Raw genomic sequence first — 20,683 nt, 5'->3', positions numbered from 1 at the left:
ATATCCCTTGTGAAGAAACTGGGAATGTTTCAAGTGCAAAAGGCTTACAGAAGGGTCATGATAACATTCTTTATTATTCCAAAGACTAATATGCAGGAGGAGGATAAGGCTTCTTCCACATGAATCCCTGGGATAGAACTAAGCCCTAGGTCAATGATTCTCAATCAAACTACACATTATAATCATCTGGGAATGACTGAATGAACAAACAAACAAATGAATGAATTTATTTTGTAAATATAGACTTCACATCAGTTATATCTAGAGAGTGAGACTGAGCATAATTTATACTTTTAAACATCTCCAGGTAATTTAATATTCGGCCAGAGTTAAGAACAACCAACCTAGGAATAAAAACTCCTAGGAAACAGATTTCTTCTCAAAATAAGGAAGACTATTCTAATAGTACTATCCTAAGATAAAATGGATTATCTTGGAGGTTTCCTATCAAGTGGGAGGCAGAGCTTGAGGTAGGAAGCATGCCTTAGAGTTGACAGACCAGGGTTTTAAATCAGCTCTGTTACTACTAAATGAGTAATTGGGAAGGTTTCTGGATGTTTACATCATCAATTTCCTCATTCATAAAATAAAGATGATAACACCCAACTTCACTGGCTTATATGTTATTTAAATAAAATCACCTACATAAAGTGCTATAATCCCATTTATAGCAGAATGGTAGACTAAGTACCCTGCCATTAAAAATTAACACTACAGAGTAAAGTAAGAAAAACATCTTTGATGCATCAATAAACTATAACAAAGTAAGGAATACTAAACCCAAAAACTAGCACCTATATAGTAAATGCTTTGAGGGCATCTAGTAAACCAGGGGAACCTGGATGGTTTTCAGAGTTTCACTAGTTCTAGGAAAAGCAGGCAGAAATTCCAGGACATACTAAAGGTTAGTTAGCCTGATGGAAGAACCACACCCCACTGTAAGTCAGGACCCAAAAGACTACATGCTCAGTTTAAGAGTGAATTTAAAACAAAGGTTTCCTACTCTTACTCCTATCCTTACCCCAGGGGACTGCAAGGAAGATTTCCTCTGAAATTTGATACTAAATGAAGGGGGTAAAAATCTTCCCTGAGAATCCACAACTTTACATTGGTCCTCACACAAGTAAGTAATCCAAATTCGTGCTACTTGGTAATCTGAAAAACCTCAAGCTAAAAACGTAAAGGTTTCCAGGACTTCCTTATATGTATTTTGCACTGAGAAAGACACAACATTCTTTCTGTTATATCTCTGCTAAAGTTCATTATCTGAATCTAATCATGGCAAAACAACAGGTAAACCCAAATTGAAGGACATTCTACCAAAAAAGACCTGAACTCCTCAAAAATGTAAAGACCATGAAAGAAAAATGTTTCCTTGTTTGTGGAACTATCAAAAAATTAAATTATTCAAACTTGAAGATTTTGTATTTTCAGGAAAAGAATTCTTACAGCTATAACAAGAACTGTAATAGCAATATAATTCCACATCTTATCTCTTAGATGAAAGGTATCAAGTTGTCCAAGTATCCAGCTAATCCTATTCTAAAAATGAAAAACTGATATTTAGAAAAAACAAAACTGCTTTTACTAATTATCAGAATAAGACACAACATTGATTTCTTTGCTCTTGTCTTCTTAAGTAACAAGTGATTTTTGCTAAGTCAAGAGAAGAGGATATGTTATAAAGAGTGGAAGCTTGGGTAAAATAAACATTCAAGAACCATTCTTACCTTAATGATAGTCACATCCATGCCAGATAAATGCAAAATCGGGGCAGCATTTTTTTCAAATAGAGTCCTGGCTTTGCTGTAGACAAAAGAAAAATTGAAAATATTTTAATACAAGTTCTCAAGAGGAAGAAAACCTCAAACATCTTCTTTAGAGTAGAGTAAGAAAGGCCATGGAACATGGGTTTCCTCTATTTGTTCAATTACAGAAAGTTTAACACTGAGTAATGAGTTATCACAAATAGCAAAATAGAACCTTTCACCTTGGGGCCTCCAGGAATTTGCAAACCTTTGCCTCATAAAATTAGTTCTTATTCATTTGAGAGACCTACAGTTCACATTCTATTCCTCTAGAGGAAGAATGTACACTAGATGAGACTCCATTCAGGCACCAATGCTTGATTTACGCAACAAGAATTTATTGAGCACCTACTCTGTGACAGACACAGGTGGGTGGAGGAGCTAGGGACACAACATGACAAAGCAGACAAAACCACTTGTCTTCATGGAACTTACTTATATTCCAATGGAAGAAATGAATTTATTGCAACATTATTCATCTGACCCAAAGGAATAAATTGAACAAAACAGAAAATCGCTTAATTCTCACCCAATGAATACAACCTTTTGGAGTGAGATACATCCATTTTTAATAATTTCAAATAGTAGAGGTATCTCCACTTCTTGAATTTTAAACCAATAGTGAAATCCCTGGAGACAGAGCAAAAACCCTTTCCAAGAAGGCAGAATTTCTGCTAAGAAACAGAAAAGTCTGAAATCATCATTGCACTCTGAGAGGCAAGGCGGGAGGATCGTTTGAACTCAGGAGTTTGAGACGAGCCTGAGCAAGAGCAAGACCTTGTCTCTACTAAAAATAGAAAGAAATTAACTGGCCAACTAAAAATATATAGAAAAAATTAGCCAGGCATGGTGGCGCATGCCTGTAGTTCCAGCTACTTGGGAGGCTGAGGCAGGAGGATCGCTTGAGCCCAGGAGTTTGAGGTTGCTGTGAGCTAGGCTGATGCCACGGCACTCTAGCCCAGGTGACAGAGTGAGACTCTATCTCAAAAAGAAAGAAAAAGAAAAGTTTGAAGGGCACGGTCATGCCCTTCTCTGTGGTCCCGCGACACTTTTATACACCTCTATTAGCAACTTTCACATTTTATGATGATTAGAGATTGCCAAGACTGTCTTCAGAACTAGACTAGAAGTTTTGCAAAAACAGATACCAAATCTTATTAATCCTTGAATCCCCTGGATTATGTATAGCACACTTAGGTACTAAGTATCTGATGAACTAATGCACAAATGAATTAACAAACCTGCCCCAAATGCAGACATGTAACTTCTGAGGAAAATGAAATGGCACGATTGTGATGTTTTCTAAGAGAAATAAACAACCCTTAGAAGACTTTTTGTATTTCAAAAGTATCATGCACATCATTAGACAGTAAACGCTTGTCCAATTCAGATTAGAATTTAAAAACACAACCTAGGAATTAATGGGTACAGAAGTTACAAAAAGTCCCATCTCCCAATGGCACAGTCTCAAAGTCAAATCAATGTTGAAACATACCTATTAGTTGGCCTGTCTCTTGCCCAAATATTTCCAACTATTACATAGGAAAAAAAAAAATCCTAGTACTTTCAAGCAATCAATGTCAAACCTCTGACTTTCATATCCACATTTACTCAATCCTCTTTCTAAAAAAGATTTTTTAACCAATGATGCATCCTTTGACTTTAAGGATATTTTATACTAGAAAGAAATACAAAGGTAGCTAATGAAAAGGATGTATAGTTATGCACAGACTAAATTCAATATCATTTAACCTGAAAAGAAATAACTACCAAATGGCATACAGAACACAAAACATTTCTTATTATGAATTAAATTAGAATTGAGAAGCCTAGACACATTTTCAGAAGAACCATCCAAAAGAATATCTCCAATCCAGGGCCTATCTGAGCATTTAATAAGCAAATGAAATATACCCTACCTTTCTATTGTTCTGAATGATTATTAGAATGAACATGAAAGGGTAAGTAAAAATTTCTCCCTTCCAGCTCACCATTTCTGGGGGCTTAACCCAACAATAAAAGGCTGAGCTATACTGCAAACAATCCTCCTTCCAGCATTGCTTTCATTACTAGATTGATAAGAAAGGATCAGTTGGAAGCGGATCAGGTCTATTTCCTAAAAGTAAAACTCTGGAGAAGTCTCACTCTGTCAATCACAACAAATCTCCTCTGAGTTAGTTTAAGAAATAAGAGGTGAACATTTGGGTCTCTATTCACTTCTTCATACAGATGCCATGAGTTCAGAAAATCACCAGAATGAAGGTGAAGATGTTTTTCCTTCTAATGTTCTACATAAAAGATTGAAAAACAAGTGTTACCAACAAGACATACATTATTTATTATATAATTAAGGGTGAGATAGCACCAGGGCTAAATAAAAACTTGATGTGCTTATAGCAATTTCCAATCTCAGGCACACACACCAAATAATTACTCTTTAATATATTATTTATTAACGCTAAACACACAGTTATCTTATTTCTTAAAGCACTTATGTAGTTTTAAACCAATACTACATAATGAAATAGCTACATGATAAATTATAAATATGTGACAGAGCAAAGCCATGATGACAAAAATAGTGCAATTAAATACTGAAAGCTCTAAAAAAAAAAAAAAGATGGTGAGTTTCAGAGTTTCCTAGAAGCATGAGGGGATTCACCTTGTCAATGAAGGGGAGTCAATGCCTTGGAAAAGAATGACTTTCCTTCAGTGACAGCATTTTAGCCCACCTTTAGATAAAGGAATTATAGATTTAAAAAGAACCCACATTTAAAAATGCAAATATATTTACATGTAAAGAGAATCTAAACCTTCTCTGAAAAACTAAAGTTTATTAATTTTAAAAATGTAGGTATCTCTTAGAAGCAGCAACTCAAAATAACTGATTATAGCTTAAACAAATTACCATAAATTTCATCTGAAATTAGCAAGTTATTAATTTATTAAGTCTCTAAAGGAATAGAACACAGAACAGTTAAACTGAATGAGGCCAAAGGTGAGGGAGGTACAAGAGCTTCTGGAAAGGGTAGAAAAGAGAAAAATGTTCTGAATTTAGCCCATGGTCAGTAACAACAATACATTTCTCACGTTGAGTGCTTACTAGGAAACGGGAATAATGCTTAATATTTCATGGGCATCATCTCCTTGTATTATGTCAAAGGCCTCTATTCTATATGGTAACTTTTTAAGGTATGTGCTATTGCTTTTCTGATTTTACGGATGAGTAAACTGGCGATTTAGGAAGTTAAGAAATCCCCACAGTATCACAGAGCTAGTAAGCAGCAAAACAGTATGCAGTCCAGGTCCCTCAAACTCCCAGACCCATGCTGAGTTCTCTGCTATCTTCAAGCACAGGCTACCTTTGATTACTTGAGTATTTTGATTATGTTGTATTAGGACTTATTTATGTGCTGGTATTATTTAGCAATGGTATTAAACAAGAGTGATCAACAGACATTATGATTGGTGTCATAATGAGGGAAGAGAGGGGCTCTAACAAAGCCCAGCAAATATGATTCAACTAGGCAGGGTTAGACAATCCTAATTAAACAGCTGCATTAAAAAGAAGTAAGGCACAACTTACCCTCCTATCTGTGAAACCACACCCACTGCCACCCAAGCAATGAGAGAAACCAACTTCAGAGTCCCTGAGTTTTACCCCAGACTTACAATCTGATCCCAGACTATTCTTTTTGCTGTTGTTTTTATTATCTTAATGTCATTTGACTTAGATCTTATATAATCCAAGCTGATACATATTTACTAATTATCTGATCCTCAGAAAAGCCAAAAAGAATGTTCTGACCATTAGGGAGAGTAAAAGGTATCACTTTTTTTTCACCCTCAACCCATTAATTCTATTTTTAAAAAATAATTTTTAAACAGTTTCTTCCCAACTCAATGAGAGTTGTAGCTAACAGTGTAAAAAAATTTTTTTTGCCTATGGTATTTTTTTTTTCATTAAGAGACTTTGAGTTCCCACACACCCCTCCCTACCCCCCCACACACACATCCGCTCTGCTCCCCCTTCAATGCAGTACATTTGTTACCAACGAACCGTCAAGAACACGTCATTATATACCCAAGTCCCAGCCACTCTTAACACCTTAATTCCCTCCCATGACCTTTCCAGGCCAGCCAGACCAGTTACAGACTGCCCTGCCATAACAAGGGCATAACTAGGTCACTCCTGTTTCTAGGCCCCTTCCCCCGGGCCGTTTCCTTAGTCAAGAAGGAGGACTCCTCCTGCCTGCTTCCTCCAAGAACAAGCTCAAGGTTCATCCATTTTGGAAAGAGCATTTCTGACCTCCCAAGCCCACAGTGCTCTTAGCCAACTCCAAACACTCTGTGGACACAGAAGGCCCAATGATTTATGCCACAGCCACACAGTAGTCATTCCCAAGGGGACTACCTTTCAAGCCGATAAGACTTTCTGCTTGTGGCTGGGCGCAGTGGCTCATGCCTGTAATCCTAGCACTCTGGAAGGCCAAGGAGGGTGGATGGCTCAAAGTCAGGAGTTCAAAACCAGCCTGAAAAGAGTGAGACCGCATTTCTACTAAAAATAGAAAGAAATTAACTGGCCAACTAAAAATACACAGAAAAAATTAGCCAGGCATGGTGGCACATGCCTGTAGTCCCAGCTACTCAGGAGGCTGAAGCAGAAGGACTGCTTGAGCCCAGGAGTTTGAGGTTGCTGTGAGCTAGGCTGATACCATGGCACTCTAGCCTGGGCAACAGAATGAGACTCTGTCTCAAACAAAAAAAAAGACTTTCTGCTTGTGTTAATTCTGGAATGATTATTAAACTTCAATTAGATAAGTTTTCTAAGTATTAGTTAGCTTTATAATTATTTCTCATTAACTGTTATTTCTACATTACAAATGAATCTTTTTGGCTAGAGGAATACTGAATCTAGTTCTTCCAATTCCACACAATCTAAATAGCTGCCTAATATTCTTGTCATTTTTCCCCCCTTGGAAAAACTGAATATGTAACAAATCACAAACTGAACTACCCTTTACAAGCTGCAGGATTGAGAAAGACAGTTGCCTTCTTCACTTGCGCGTTGGGCGGAATGAGTTGATTGCCAAACACCTAAAAAGGAAAAAAGCAAAGTTTTCAGTAAATGTCCATTTATTCTGTAAATGTCACAGATATTCTTTCATTCCAAAAAATACATATAATTGCAGCAGATATGATGTCTACACTGGGAAATAAAAATGTTCTTTCGTGATCTCTCATTAATCAAAACACCCTAAGCAACAAAAGTGTATCATTATTTAATGACAATAAGCTCAATTTTGTATTAGAATAAAAAACCCTGCTTCATCTACTAAAGGTAACCCTTCTCAATTAGATATGGCTAGGTTTATTATAAACATATTACCAATAAGGCCATAGTCTCTCAGGAGAGAAGTTTAATCTATTTGTCTTTAGTTTTCAGAGAACAATCTTTTCTTCCTTCAACTTATTACTGAAACTTATTTACGAGGAATCTTTGTGTTAGTCTTCATATCTTTATACATATAAAAAATAAAACTAATCCTCTATTTGCCTTCTCTTCTTTGCAACCCTATATAACTAAATAGCAGCAACTGGCAGGGGAAAAGAAATGTACTAGTATTTACTAAGCATCTAGTATTTGCCATTTTTACACACTTTGCTCTTAGTTCTCAGAAACCAGGGGATATGAAATAATCTTATTTTTTCAGATAGAAAGCCAAGAATCAGGAAGATTAAGTTACTCAACGTCACAGAGTTGATAAATTAAAAGCCTGAATTTATACCTACCTAACTTCAAAGCCCTAACTTCTAATCTTTCAGTTCAAAAGAGGAGATAAAGGATGAGGTAGAATTAAGAGGCAGAGGACTGGACATGAGAGTCAAAATGAGACCCAAATGGGAGCTATTGCTTTTGGAGAAGATAGTCAGCAGAAAGCATGGGAGTAGGAAAGAACCAAAGGAGCACAAACTGGAGTCTTGGATGGTTGGGGAGCAGGTCTAGGACAATAAGGTGGAATTCTAGTATACAAGTACAAATTAAAGATAGGAGAAAAACAAAGTTATGCAAAGATTTTTTTTATTGAATAACTCACTTTACATATACCACCTCCCTGACAGTCTATTAGGGAAACTTTCTCACCATTGTCTATTTCTTACTTTAAAACATACTTCTTTTTCTGAAGACTTCAGAGAGATAATTTCTTTGTAAAAAAGTTTCTAGCACATTATAATTTCTATTCTGTTCTCATTCTTACTTAGACCTTAAGATTTTGCTGCCAAATATCTAAATATGTAACTTGTTCTTTTTCTATCTATATTATTTCTAGAATGTGGACAGAAATGATTTCATTAACCAGGCTCTCTGGCCTACCAGATTCCAGACCTAAAGTAGTAGATTATTCCTTCTGGTCCTGGTTTCTTAGTCTCTAGAATCCTTACCTACCTGCAACTCGAGTGTCAGATTCACGGTGGGATAAGGAATTTATGGGAGATTACATTGAACGGAGTTTATGTGAGAGTTTTTAAAAAACATCATATTTTTTCAAGACCATAAAGGGAAGAACAGAGACAGGAAAAGTGACCAGTAGAGGCTACAGGGATGAATGCACCTTCACCTGTCAGATGGAAGGAGCTAAACATCTGCAGGGGAAGTGGAGAATTAGAACAGTAGAAAGAAGTAAATACACGAGAGGGAGAAAATAACTGAAGGAACATGGTCCCTTAAGAAGAGGAGATGGAATTCAGAACAGAGGTGGAAGCATTTAACTGCATTAAGAACGGGATTATCCTACAATCACACAGGTCTACAGTTCCTTCAAGAGAGAAAGAAAGGGTTCCCCTCCCAAGAGGGTTTTCCAGTTGCAAATTGCTGGCTTAGGGTGCAGATGACCTTGAGTTTATTTGAACTGATTTCTAAAACAAATAAAAACCATATGAGGTAATACATTTAAACAAAAAAGTGATCAAATTCTTAAAACATAGATTCCGAATAGCTAGAGAACAATCACTAAAGACAGGAATTTATTAATAGCATCTATTGTCACTGTCATCCACGAAAACACTTCAGAAACAAACATATGGTTTGCCACCCACTTCGCTTACTAAAATGCTTCATACCTTTGCCATTTTTGACTTTAATGTTTCTTTTTTAGTATTTCTGGCATCATATGCTCAAATGACATATAACAAAAAGGCAACTCAGTCACGAAATTTCATCTGCAAGGTATAATGTATGAATTGGGAGCAAAAATGTGGTCTTAAATTTGAAAGGATTTACAAGTCAGCTATAATTAATACAACCAGATAAATGAATCTTTAAGTAATTTAAGTAATCTCATGGAATTGGGAAAACAGTACACATGATATGATCAGTTGTATTTTGAGATGAGCTTTAAAAATATGAATCAACAATTTTAAGAAGACTCAACTTTTAGAGCTAACACCTGTTCTGAACTGATATGCTTGGGGGTTATTCTGATCAGGGGTGTTTAGGATTTAGCCAGATTTTCAGAGACAACTGCAGATACAAACAAATTCCCAGAGCTTCAACCAGTCATGTGTTATTGGGACTGATCCAGAAGCAAACAAGTCTAAAGTGGTGGGTGTTAGAATTGCTCTTCACCAGATGGTTAACTTCCTGGAGTTCTACTCAGATTTGGCCCCAAGCCTGATTCATCCCTTGATAGTGGGGGGGGGGGGGAATAGCCAAACTGCACTGATGCAAGACACCGTGCAAGCCTCCTGGAATAGCTTGAGTTTCCTGCATAATGGAGATAAGGTAGGTTTTAATTTTATCACATTAAATGGTATTACCTGAGCTTCTTGACAGGCTGCTCTCCTTAGCAGGTTATCACTACCAAAGTAAACAAAAGAGAATAAACATTAGCTTTAATAGCAGATTAAGATCCATATAAAATTTGAGGGTTTGTTTATTTTTTAATATATGCACCTCTGTCCTGTAAACACCCAAGTGAAAATTTCTTAAAGATCTGATAACAAATCACAGGCATATTTGAAAAATACGTTCTCTAAATAAAATTTTGTGTTTAAGTATTTCCATATTATGGTAGGCAGAGTAAAAGTCCTTCCCCACAAAATGTCCACAGCCTAATCCTCAGAACTTGAGGATATGTTACTTTACATGACAAAAGGGCTTTTATAGATGTGATTAAATTTAGGGCTTTGAGATGGGGAGATTCTCCTGGATCACCTGGTGGGCCCATTCTAACCACAAGGCTCCTTAAAGCAGGGAAACTTTCCTGGTTATGATAAGAGGCCGATGTGACTATGGAAGAATGGTCAGAAAAACGCAACCTTGTTGAAGATGGAAGAAGACCCTGAGTCAAGGAATGTGGTAGCCTCTAGAAGCTGGAAAGGCAAGACAATGGATGCTCCCCTAGGGCCTAGGAGGAATGCAGTCCTTATCACACTTTGTCTTAGCCCAGTGAGACCTATGTTGGACTCCTAATCCACAGAACATAACATCTAACATCACAAATTTGTGGTGTGTTGAACCACTAAGTTTGTGGTAATTTGTTAAGGCAACAATAGGAAACTAATATACATATCCTGCATTTCTCTTATTCATTGGAAATACTCAGATCATTTACCAGAAGTAAATTTCACGTTTAGTTGCTTCTGTTTTATCCAAATTGCTCATTTTTTTTATATCATTGATAGACACTCAGTTATATCATAAATGAAGAATTTTGTCATAAGGCACAATTTTGGCTTCCAAAAACAAAAGCATTCTATCAGAATATGATCATCTATTTAACATAAAGATCTCTAAAATGTGTTTATACCATAACTGCATTTTAAATGGCTCCAGTTGCCTAAAGAGCTCCAGAATTTTCATCTAAGAATTCATGCTAATGCACACTGCTGGCATTGCTAAGATAATAACTTCAACCTGGTTAATGACAGTTAAGAAAATTAATACCCAGAATAGGTGAACGATAATCAATTTACAGGAAAAAATTTAAAAAGAAAAAAGGGTTATTTTACTTATATTCTCTTTCTAGACATTGTTTATAACATTGAAGGCCTTGAATTTTGCATTTCACAGTAATTCAAATCTGATTTTGACATTTAAGGTTGAACAAAAAATAAAATCCATACAAAATTTGAGGAATTTTTTTGTTTATTTTTCTACCTGGGCAGTAGGGGAGATGAGTCACTCAAGCAAATGGGGACTGGGCCTGGCTATAAAGGCCACCTTATGGGCTAGACTTGACAAGGGATCTGTCTCCTAAGGATCTTTGTTACTGAACAAAGGCAATACAGTTTCCAGCCTCTCCTAACTTTGCTCTTCCACGCACTGCCTTTAAGCTTCTCAACCTCCAAGCCTGTTAGGAACCAGTGGCACAGCAGGTGAGCAGCAGGTGAGCAATTCAAGCTTCACCAGTATTTACAGCTGCTCCCCATGGCTTGTATCACCACCTGAGCTCTGCCTCCCCCTCCTCTGGAAAAATTGTCTTCCACAAAACCGATCCCTGGTGCCAAAAAGGTTGGGGACTGCTGCTAGTAGACTGAATCCCTTGTGCTTCTAATTTCTTCTCCTATAAACTCACTCTGTGGATTTTTCTGCACAAGCCCTCTCTAAAAGCTGCAAACCTATCTCTACATCCCTGTCCATTTCCCCCAAATTTTCTTTCCAGGCTCCTCCCCCACAACAAAGGACAGACCTCTGAAGGCAACAGGCTTCTCTGCATCACTAGGAGAGAACATCAGTCTTACTACATTTTCAGCCACACTGATGTCCATGGACCTAGCTGAAAAGAGAGCAGCCCCAAATATGTACAAGAATATGGGGAAGCACCTTGGATCACTTTTTTCTAAATTCTTTGTTGCAAGAAGTAAAATTTTGATAGTTAACTTATGATTAAGTATACTATTAAAGATCTCAGCTTTCTTGAGCTTATTAATTCTGCCTGATTTAACAGAGTGCTATTCAAAATCAAAAGATCTTGTGAGAGTTAATTCCCTGAATTTAATGTGCCAAATGAAATATGCTGTCAATGATACCTGTGAGAAAGCCAGAATACAAAAGATAATCTATCATTGTACTTAACTTTATTTAATATCAAAAATGGTATTAACCATCTTGATCTTAATTCTCTGAAAACTAGGACGTTCCTAAAAATCAAACACATCTTCTGCTGTAGCATATGGCCTAAAAAATTAAAAATAAATAAATAAATAAATAAATAAAATCAAACACATCCTCAAAAAAAAAAGGTTTCTCCTATTGAGATATTCTGATGATCTATAGCAAGATCTGAAAACTATTTCAACAAAGAAATTCCAAAAATGTTTCAGTAATGGCAGCATTGTTGGACTAGAAGAGAATATAACTTAAAATTCATAGAGTGAACACCATGTGCCAGGTATTGTGGCTGTCATTTTCATAAACCTTTAACCTTTGTGACAACCTTGCAAGGCAAGCACTCTGTAATATAAAATGTTCTCACATTACAAATGAGGAAGCTGAGGCTCAGAAAGGAAAGTGATTTGCCCAAGAGCACAGTGTTACTAAGTGGTAGAGTTAGAATTCAGACCCATGCCAACCTCACCGTAAACAAATGCTTTAATGCTTTTTCTTCAGACAATACTGAAAAGGCTAATACTCATTTGGTTGCATATTTTACAGCACACTTATTAATCACATCGCTTCCTAGTCTTATCTAATATAACTTTTACAATTTACATTCATATAATATTTTTAAAAAGTTCAGATGGGATAAGGCTCCCAAAAGTAGTTGTTGAAACAAACTCATTTAACACAAACGGCACAACAAAAAAGATTTGGTCCTGCTCTGAAGAAGCTTAGGATCAAGTAGCAAAGAAAACAGCTTTTGGTAAATATTGGTGGTACAGTAAAAGATGTGTTTCTTGATAAATAATATGCCAAGCATTGTTCTAGGTGTCTGAGATATGCTGGTAAGTACACCCAACATTCCCCATCTTCATGAAGTTTACAGTTTAGAAGGGTAGGAAGACAATTCAACAATCATGATGCAATTTGACTTTTATGTACCCCATAAAAGGGGCACATAATGGGGGCATCTAACTTAGTTTTGATGGAATTTGAGAGGTTTTTTACAAGATGTGAAATTGAAGCTAAGATCTAGGGAAGACATTAAAAGTAGCCAGGCAAAGATAGGGAGTAGAATCTAGGCAAAGGAAACAGCATGTTAAAGCCTGCAGACGAGGTGGCTCACGCCTGTAATTCTAGCACTCTAGGTGGCCAAGGAGGATGGATGGCTCAAGGTCAGGAGTTCGAAACCAGCCTGAGCAAGAGTGAGACCCCATCTCTACTAAAAATAGAAAGAAATTAATTGGCCAACTAAAAATACACAGAAAAAATTAGCACATGCCGGTAGTCTCAGCTACTCAGGAGGCTGAGGCAGTAGGATCCCTTGAGCCCAGGAGTTTGAGGTTGCTGTGAGATAGACTGACGCCATGGCACTCTAGCCAGGGCAACAGAGTGAGACTCTGCCTCAAACAAACAAACAAAAAAGCCTGCAGGTGCTAGAACATAATAAATTTTGGAAAGTGAGAAAGTAGTTCAGGACAGCTGAGGAAGCAGCAAGAGAGGGAGGGAGAAAGTGCAAGGAGTCTTGTAAAGGCCAGGTCACCCAGGGCCTTTTAAGCTATTCAAGGAATTTGGTTTTTGTTTTGTTTTTCTCAAAATTTTTACAAGGGTACAAACATTTGGGTTGTATCTATTGCATTTGCACCATCCAAGTCAGAGCTACAGGTGTGCCCCTCCCAAATCATGTGTACTGCACCCATTAGGTGTGAATTTACTCATTCCCATCCTCCCCGCTCCCACCTGCCCAATCCCCAATGAATGTTACTTCCATATGCGCACATAAGTGTTGATCAATTACCATGTTTCCCTGAAAATAAGACCTACCCATAAAATAAGCCCTAGCAGGATTTCTAAGCATTTGCGCAATATAAGCCCTACCCAGAAAATAAGACCTAGTGATGGGCATGGCTACGCAGGTATCTGCACAACCCATGCATTTCATCGCGGAGCGGTAAAAAAGAGGACAAGCAGCCCTTCTCATCTGCCCCATGAGAGCGCTATTGCTCGACATGAGAGATTGGGGCCAATGGTTCTAAAGAAAATAGAGTCGAAAGAAATTCAGGATGGAATTCAGGGTTTGGAGAGTTATGATGATGTTCCAGAAGACGACTTAACTATATTTGAATAAATGTAGATTGTTGTACCATACTTAAAAAAAATAACACACCCCCTGAAAATAAGCCCTAGGGTGTCTTCCTGAGGAAAAATAAATATAAGACCCTGTCTTATTTTCAGGGAAACACAGTAGTACCAATTTGATGGTGAGTACATATGGTGCTTGTTTTTCCATTCTTGTGATACTTTACTTAGTAGAATGGGCTCCAGCTCCATCCAGCGTAATATAAGAGGTACTAGATGATCATTGTTTTTTGTGGCTGAGTAGTACTCCATGGTGTACATTCACCACATTTTATGAATTCACTCATGTATTGATGGGCACTTGGGTTGTTTCCACATCTTTGCAATTGTGAATTGCACTGCTATAAACATTTGAGTGCAGATGTCTTTTTTATAGAATGTCTTTTTTTCCTTCGTGTAGATGCCCAGTAGTGGGATTGCTGGATCAAATGGTATTTCTGCTTTTAGCTCTTTGAGGTATCTATCTCCATATTACTTTCTATAGTGGTTGTGCTAGTTTCCACCAGCAGTGTATGAGAAAAGTTCCTATCTCTCCGCATCCATGCCAACATTTGCTATTTGGGGACTTTTTGATAAAAGCCATTCTCATTGGAGTTAAGTGATATCTCGTTGTGGTTTTGATTTGCATTTCCCTGATGATTAGAGATGTTGAACATTTTTTCATATGTTCCTGGATCTTACCCTAAAGGCAATAAGGAGCCGTTAACAGGTTATAAGAAGAGAACTAACGTGACCAGACTTACGCTTCAGAGGGATGGTTCTGCTTGCACTGTGAAGGCACACGGGTCAGAGGTAAGGCTGAACCTAGCGAACTCAGGGAGGCTCCCTCAGTAGTGCAGGCCAGTGATGACAACCAGCACTAGGGTTGTGGCAGGGGGCGGAGAGAAGAGGACAGATTCAATAGATATTCAGGAGGCAAACCTGAGGGATGGTTCATGGGTATGAAAGGAAAGGGAGGGGGTCAAAGACAGTGCCCACATTCTGCATTATGCAACCTGGGGGACAGAGATGCAATGAGGTAGAAGGCACAGGTGTAAGCAGGAGAAAACAGGTTAGTACTGGGTCTGGATCTTGGCCATGTGTAACAGAAGGAATGAGAGTGGATAAGATTACCTATGAGTGGGGTGAGAAATAGAACCAGCAGGAAGAGATACCCTGAGCATGGGCACAGTTGACAGAGAATACCAAATGAGTCTCAAGTAAATTGACACTGCACTTCATTTAAAAGTCAAGGGAAAAATCTGGTGGATAACTGAAGAAAAAGTTGTCCTTAACCCCCACCTTTCCCCTTGATGCTACTTCTACTCTGGCAAACTGTTCTGCTGTTCCTAAAAGACACTTTACACCGCCAAGGATTTGATCATTTTATCCCTCCCTTCAACAAAAGGCCAAATCAATACAACCCACACCCTTACCCCACCACATGCAAAACTGCTTCTCTTATCTTCTGTCCTAGTTTATAAACTTCTTGAAGTCATGGATAATTCACCACTTTCTCATCCACAGCCCATAGCACAGACTCTTGTAGATAGAGGGTACCTGATAAATACTTGTTTAATAAATAAGTGGCAAATGTTTGAACAGGAGAGATTGACTGCTCAGAGTTTGTCCTGTACGAAAAGCTGAAGGTTATTCCTTGTATGAGTATTTGGTATTCTTGAAAAACCAAATCAGCTGGGATGGTTCTTCACTGTGATTACCACCAAAGGGCAAGAGTAAGTGTCATTATGGTGTAGTGTAGGACGAAAAACTTTACCAGATCAAGAAGCTCCCAGGGTCTGTGTGTGTGTAGAGTGTAATGGAACTAGTATCCTCTAAAAAGGATAAACAAAGAGTTCCTTTTGGTATACCAGGAAGCACCACAAGAACTCCCCCAGCAGATGAACTCTGAGTCTGGTTATCATAAAATTCTAGATTTTAATGGGTCAGGAATTTGAATGTGAACAGAAGACCCTATTTCTAAACAAACAAAAAGTATAGTCTATAAATTCCAAGCCGATGTTCTTCTACTTCACCATGCTGTCTCCTGAGAACTAACATTAATGCAATTTAAAAGAGGTGCTACAAAATGTAGTCATATCAAAAAGGGTCCCTGCAGACCTGTTCAGTACTAAAATGCGAGGTTTTTTGACAGAAAGAAATTAAAAGCCTTTGGATTAGAAAATGAAAGAAATCTGCTGATGTCACTCAGCCTGAAGCTTTAAGAGAATAAGAACATGCCTGCTACTATAGGTAACGAGATGCTCTCAATTTATTCTAAGCCATAAATGTTTTATTTATTACTTTAGGACAGCAAAATAAGATAAGTTGTTATTCCAATAACAACTTTACATGGCAAGAAAAAGCACATTGATCCATCCTATTTCACAAAAAGAGTATTTCCCACTACAGTCTAGAGGCAAATTGTATAGCAATTTCCACCACTAGCTTTTCCCTTGGTGCATGCAAATACAGTTTGTGCTTTACACAAAATAGACTTCAAGTTTAGATGTTTATAACAACCACTTCAACTTATCCAAACTTCCTAGAACAATTAATCATTACATTGCCAGTGGCTATGCCCACTGCTTGCCCATGGAGCAGCCAGGATAGAGATGAAATGGAAGCAAAGACAAAAACAAATCTTAGAGAAGTGTGTGCAGAGGGGGGGAGCTTTTCCAAACTGTACATCGCACTCCCCTCCCCATACTCCCAATTCCCCACATAAACACACGATGGCTGCTGCAGCTGCAGTGAGCCTCTGTATTACACAGAAAAATAGTGACCATCTCTGCCAAAGAGAAAGACATCTGACCACACAGGAGGAAATGCATAATGCTAAGGAAGAATGCCTGATCTTTCCACCTCTGATCACAGAGGCCTAAAGAATATAATTTGGAGAGAAGATAGTGTGATAGGTTGGAACAAAAGAAACAATGAAAATGTTAATGATTTTTAAAAGGATTTCAGAGCCTTTTGGTCTAGTCTTTCCATTTAACCAAAAGATGTTATCTCTTCTCGTTTTTCTTGAGCCTTCCCCAATGTGCTACCTGCTACTGAAGAAACTTCTATCTTCTTACCTCTCCCAAGTGCAACATAATAAAGAAGTTCCCTCATGTCATGAAAGCACAAAGGGTCAAGAATAAACCCCACTGACAACCATACATTAAGTGGAGACTTTCTTCATTTGAATGCCCTTAGATTGCACAGAGAAAGTGAGGGAAAATAAGGGCCACAGAGGCAATCGCTGGCATTAAAACTCCCATCAATTCATGTCACTGAGGTTGAAAAGTTTAGCAAAAGAAAAAGTTAACAAATTCTATCATCAAATGCAAAGGACAAGTATGTATGGTACTACCTCCTTCTAGACTAGTAAAAAAAAAAAAAAAAAAAGTACCAAACTTGCATTCAGGAATTTTGAGGTCAAATGGCTCCTCTGAATGAATTTCTTTAGTTGGTGGTATACTTAACAATGCAAGGATTAACATTTTTAATAATATTAAGCAAGCCAAAAGCATTTTCCTAAGAATATATTTGCTAAAATGGGAGTTAGGAAAGAAGGAAGGAAGTCAAGTTCATAGTTAGCAGGAATGAATAGCCCAGCATTGAAATTGATAAAATATTAATAGCTACTGAGGAATGAGAAATGAACCAACACAAATGTCTCAATAAAGTCAATCCTCCCAGCAGACTTTTGCCAAAATATGTTTTACCCATTTAATACATAAGATTGTGATTCACTCCAGGGATATGAATTCGCCCACTGTTTAACCATGGATTCCTGAATGTTTACAGCAATTTTCAAGTCTACAATCTCTATTTTGACTATCTTTATTTATTTCTTTGTCAAAGTTTAAAAGCTCTATTAGAGCCAGGCAAATAAAATGCCTTTGTCTCATATGCCCTGAAGTTTGTCACATGGAAAAGAAAAAAAAAGTAAAAAAGTAATATAAAGTAAAAAAAAAAGAAAAACAAAAAAACCAAAAAATAAAATGCCTTTGTCAAAGGTGTGCAGCAAGCCCAAGTTCCATTTCTTGGAAATCTAAATTACTAAGTTTGGAAGAGTCTTTAGAAATTATCTAGTCCAAAGCTTTTCAACCTCCCCTCCACAAACCCTGATCCCCATCAACCAAATGATATGACAATATCCCATTAGTATCAAAGTCCACTACAGCAGTGATTCTCATTTAGGCAAATACACACACACACAGAGCATGTGTAGTTCCAACCTTGGATCTCTAAGCTCCAAGTGATTCTGGTATGTTCACTTAAGCAGGGTACTCTCATCTCCTTTGAGCATCTAGAAAATAACTAATTGATCAAGTCTATGAAAACTTCCAGCCTGGGCATTTGCCCACTGTTAGAAGTTACTAAAAGGCTTAGCACTAGAACTTAAGTCTCCTTATTCTCAACATGGCATTTTTTTTTTCCTAAATACTCTGCTTCTCTTCCTCTCTACAGCCATTCCCAAATGAAAAAAAAAAAAAAAAAAAAAAGGCAATCCATAAAGCACTGTCCACCGTTTCATCATGCACATATGCAAATGCCACACTTACAGTCACCTCAATTCATGATTTATCACCATGTGATTACTATTACCATATTTTTTTCTTTCCTGTAAGTGAGCTTAGTAAAAGCCCAACTAAATCTAACCCCACTCTTTATTCATGAATTCAAGGACACTCATTAGCCAAAGACTCAACCTCTGCCCTCCAGTAGGAGGCCTTACCTATAACAATAGCTAAAGGCTGTGGTGAAGCTGTAGTTAGTGCCTATTCCAACTCACCCTCTGAAATTCAGTATAGACATCCAAAAACTACATCTTCCAATCTCATTAGATCCCCGCCACTTTAGTCTACACTTAAGTGCACTTAAGTGGAACAAGCTACTACTTATGAATATTTCAAGTACCTTCTAATTTCTCTAGTTTTCTCCACACAATTTGTTCCTCCTCTAATTCAGGATACGAAATTACTTAATAAGAAATGGCATTCCCTGGGGTGGCAGGGCATCCTTTCACATAACTAATCCTATCATCTTGGCCTACTCTGTAGAACTTTTCATTAACTACAGGGAAGGTTCTGCAATTTATCCCCTCAATCTATTGATCAAGAGAAACAGAAGTGGAAGAAGCCTATGTCTTCACAGTTTGCTTTTTCTCCTCTTTGGACATTCTATTTTCATTCTCTTATTCTAGTCTCAAGTTTCCACAAGATAACAATTTCTGTCCCTATCCTGCCATTCACAAGAGCCCAAGACAGTTAGCTGAGTTCTGTCAACACTAAAAGATAAGTTGTCTCTGATTGGCTGCTATGTTTATGCTACAGTCCAGACTATACTATACCATTAGGCAGTGCTCTCTGGCTGCCATTAATGGGCATCTTTCTTTGAGCTTCTACCACTAGCCATTTTTCCTAATGATTTCTACCCCTAACTAATTCTCATAAGTACTGACATTCTTTCATGGTCCATTCATTTCTTCTATTTTCTGCTCTTTTTTCTATCCATTTAATTTCCATCAAACACTCCAAATTAAACAGTCTATGCCAGATATTATTATTCTATACACCATGTAACATAATTTTACTAGGCAACCAAAACACTAATTCTTTCTGTTCCATCAACCATTATACATTTGCATATACAATTATAAATATTGAGTCACAATTATATATAAGATACTCATATCTATTTAAATAGAAAAAAGATAAGACAGAAAATAGACTGCATAGAGATTATGACAGCTATTCAAGAAGGTATAGGATTGAAAGAGTCCTTTCCTATCTCCCTATGCCCCAACAAATTCTTCTCTATAAATAATGTGCATGAAATAGTATTTACTTTGGGCTTTAGGATACATGACAGAGCTGGACAACTTCTGACCTATAAATGCATACATTAGTAGCTACCATTGTCAGTATTTTGCTGTTCTGCAATATGAAATATTTGAGATGCCAGTTACTACCTAGAGAGGGGCTAGTTTTAGCATCAGCTATGGTTATTCCCTCTGCAGTGTCTGAAACAGCTGAAACCACTGAAAATAAAAATCCCTAAAACTTATGTGAAATCAACAAAACAACTTAAATATATCTCCTGCCTTTCCATCTCAGCACTCCCACAGATATATGGGAGGAAAGTAAAATAAATAATGTAGATTTTTTTAAAAAAGAAGAAATCGTCTTTCTAGATAATGTAACAAAAGAGTTGAAAGAAAAGGGAATATAATTAAACTTCATTGTACTCTTAAAAAAAAAAAAAATTCCTCTATTCCTTATCAAATCCGGGCTGACAGGCATGTTATTTAATTGCCCATAAATGAGCTTCTTTAAATAGCACCCATTAATACCCCAATTTCAACATCAGCCTGTGCACACAGAGAAAAAGACAAACTTTGAAATGGCTAAAAAGCAAAACAAACTGCTTTCTTAAAATTTCAACAAAATCTGAAATGAAGAAATGTTTCCATGAGGGGGAAACAACCTCCCTGCATTCCATGGCTGATGAAGCAGCCGGGCCCAGACCAATGAGGCAAAGTCAGAGGCTAATCTGAACTGATGTCAAGGGAAAGCATCTGCTTTGTCAGAAACCCCAGAGATGCTGAAAAACGAAGCACATTACTGAAATCACAATCTGTACCAAAAGGGAATCTATGAAT

At 37.4% G+C, this 20,683-nt stretch overlaps 1 protein-coding gene across 1 annotated transcript in view; it reads right to left on the bottom strand.

Annotated features, from left to right (window-relative positions):
• The window catches only part of AGK (acylglycerol kinase), an 89,036-nt gene that overhangs the window by 51,950 nt on the left and 16,403 nt on the right, over window positions 1-20,683 (bottom strand). The window contains exons 3-5 of the mRNA XM_012768031.3: window positions 9,627-9,666; window positions 6,826-6,905; window positions 1,731-1,806 (exon numbers count right to left, since the gene is read on the bottom strand). Coding sequence (XP_012623485.2) covers window positions 1,731-1,806; window positions 6,826-6,905; window positions 9,627-9,666 — 196 coding nt within the window. The remainder of the gene's footprint in view (window positions 1-1,730; window positions 1,807-6,825; window positions 6,906-9,626; window positions 9,667-20,683) is intronic.

Source organism: Microcebus murinus, chromosome 9 (assembly GCF_040939455.1).
Source record: "Microcebus murinus isolate Inina chromosome 9, M.murinus_Inina_mat1.0, whole genome shotgun sequence".
Classification (NCBI taxonomy): Eukaryota; Metazoa; Chordata; class Mammalia; order Primates; family Cheirogaleidae; genus Microcebus; species Microcebus murinus.
This window is presented reverse-complemented; position numbering and strand designations above follow the sequence as displayed.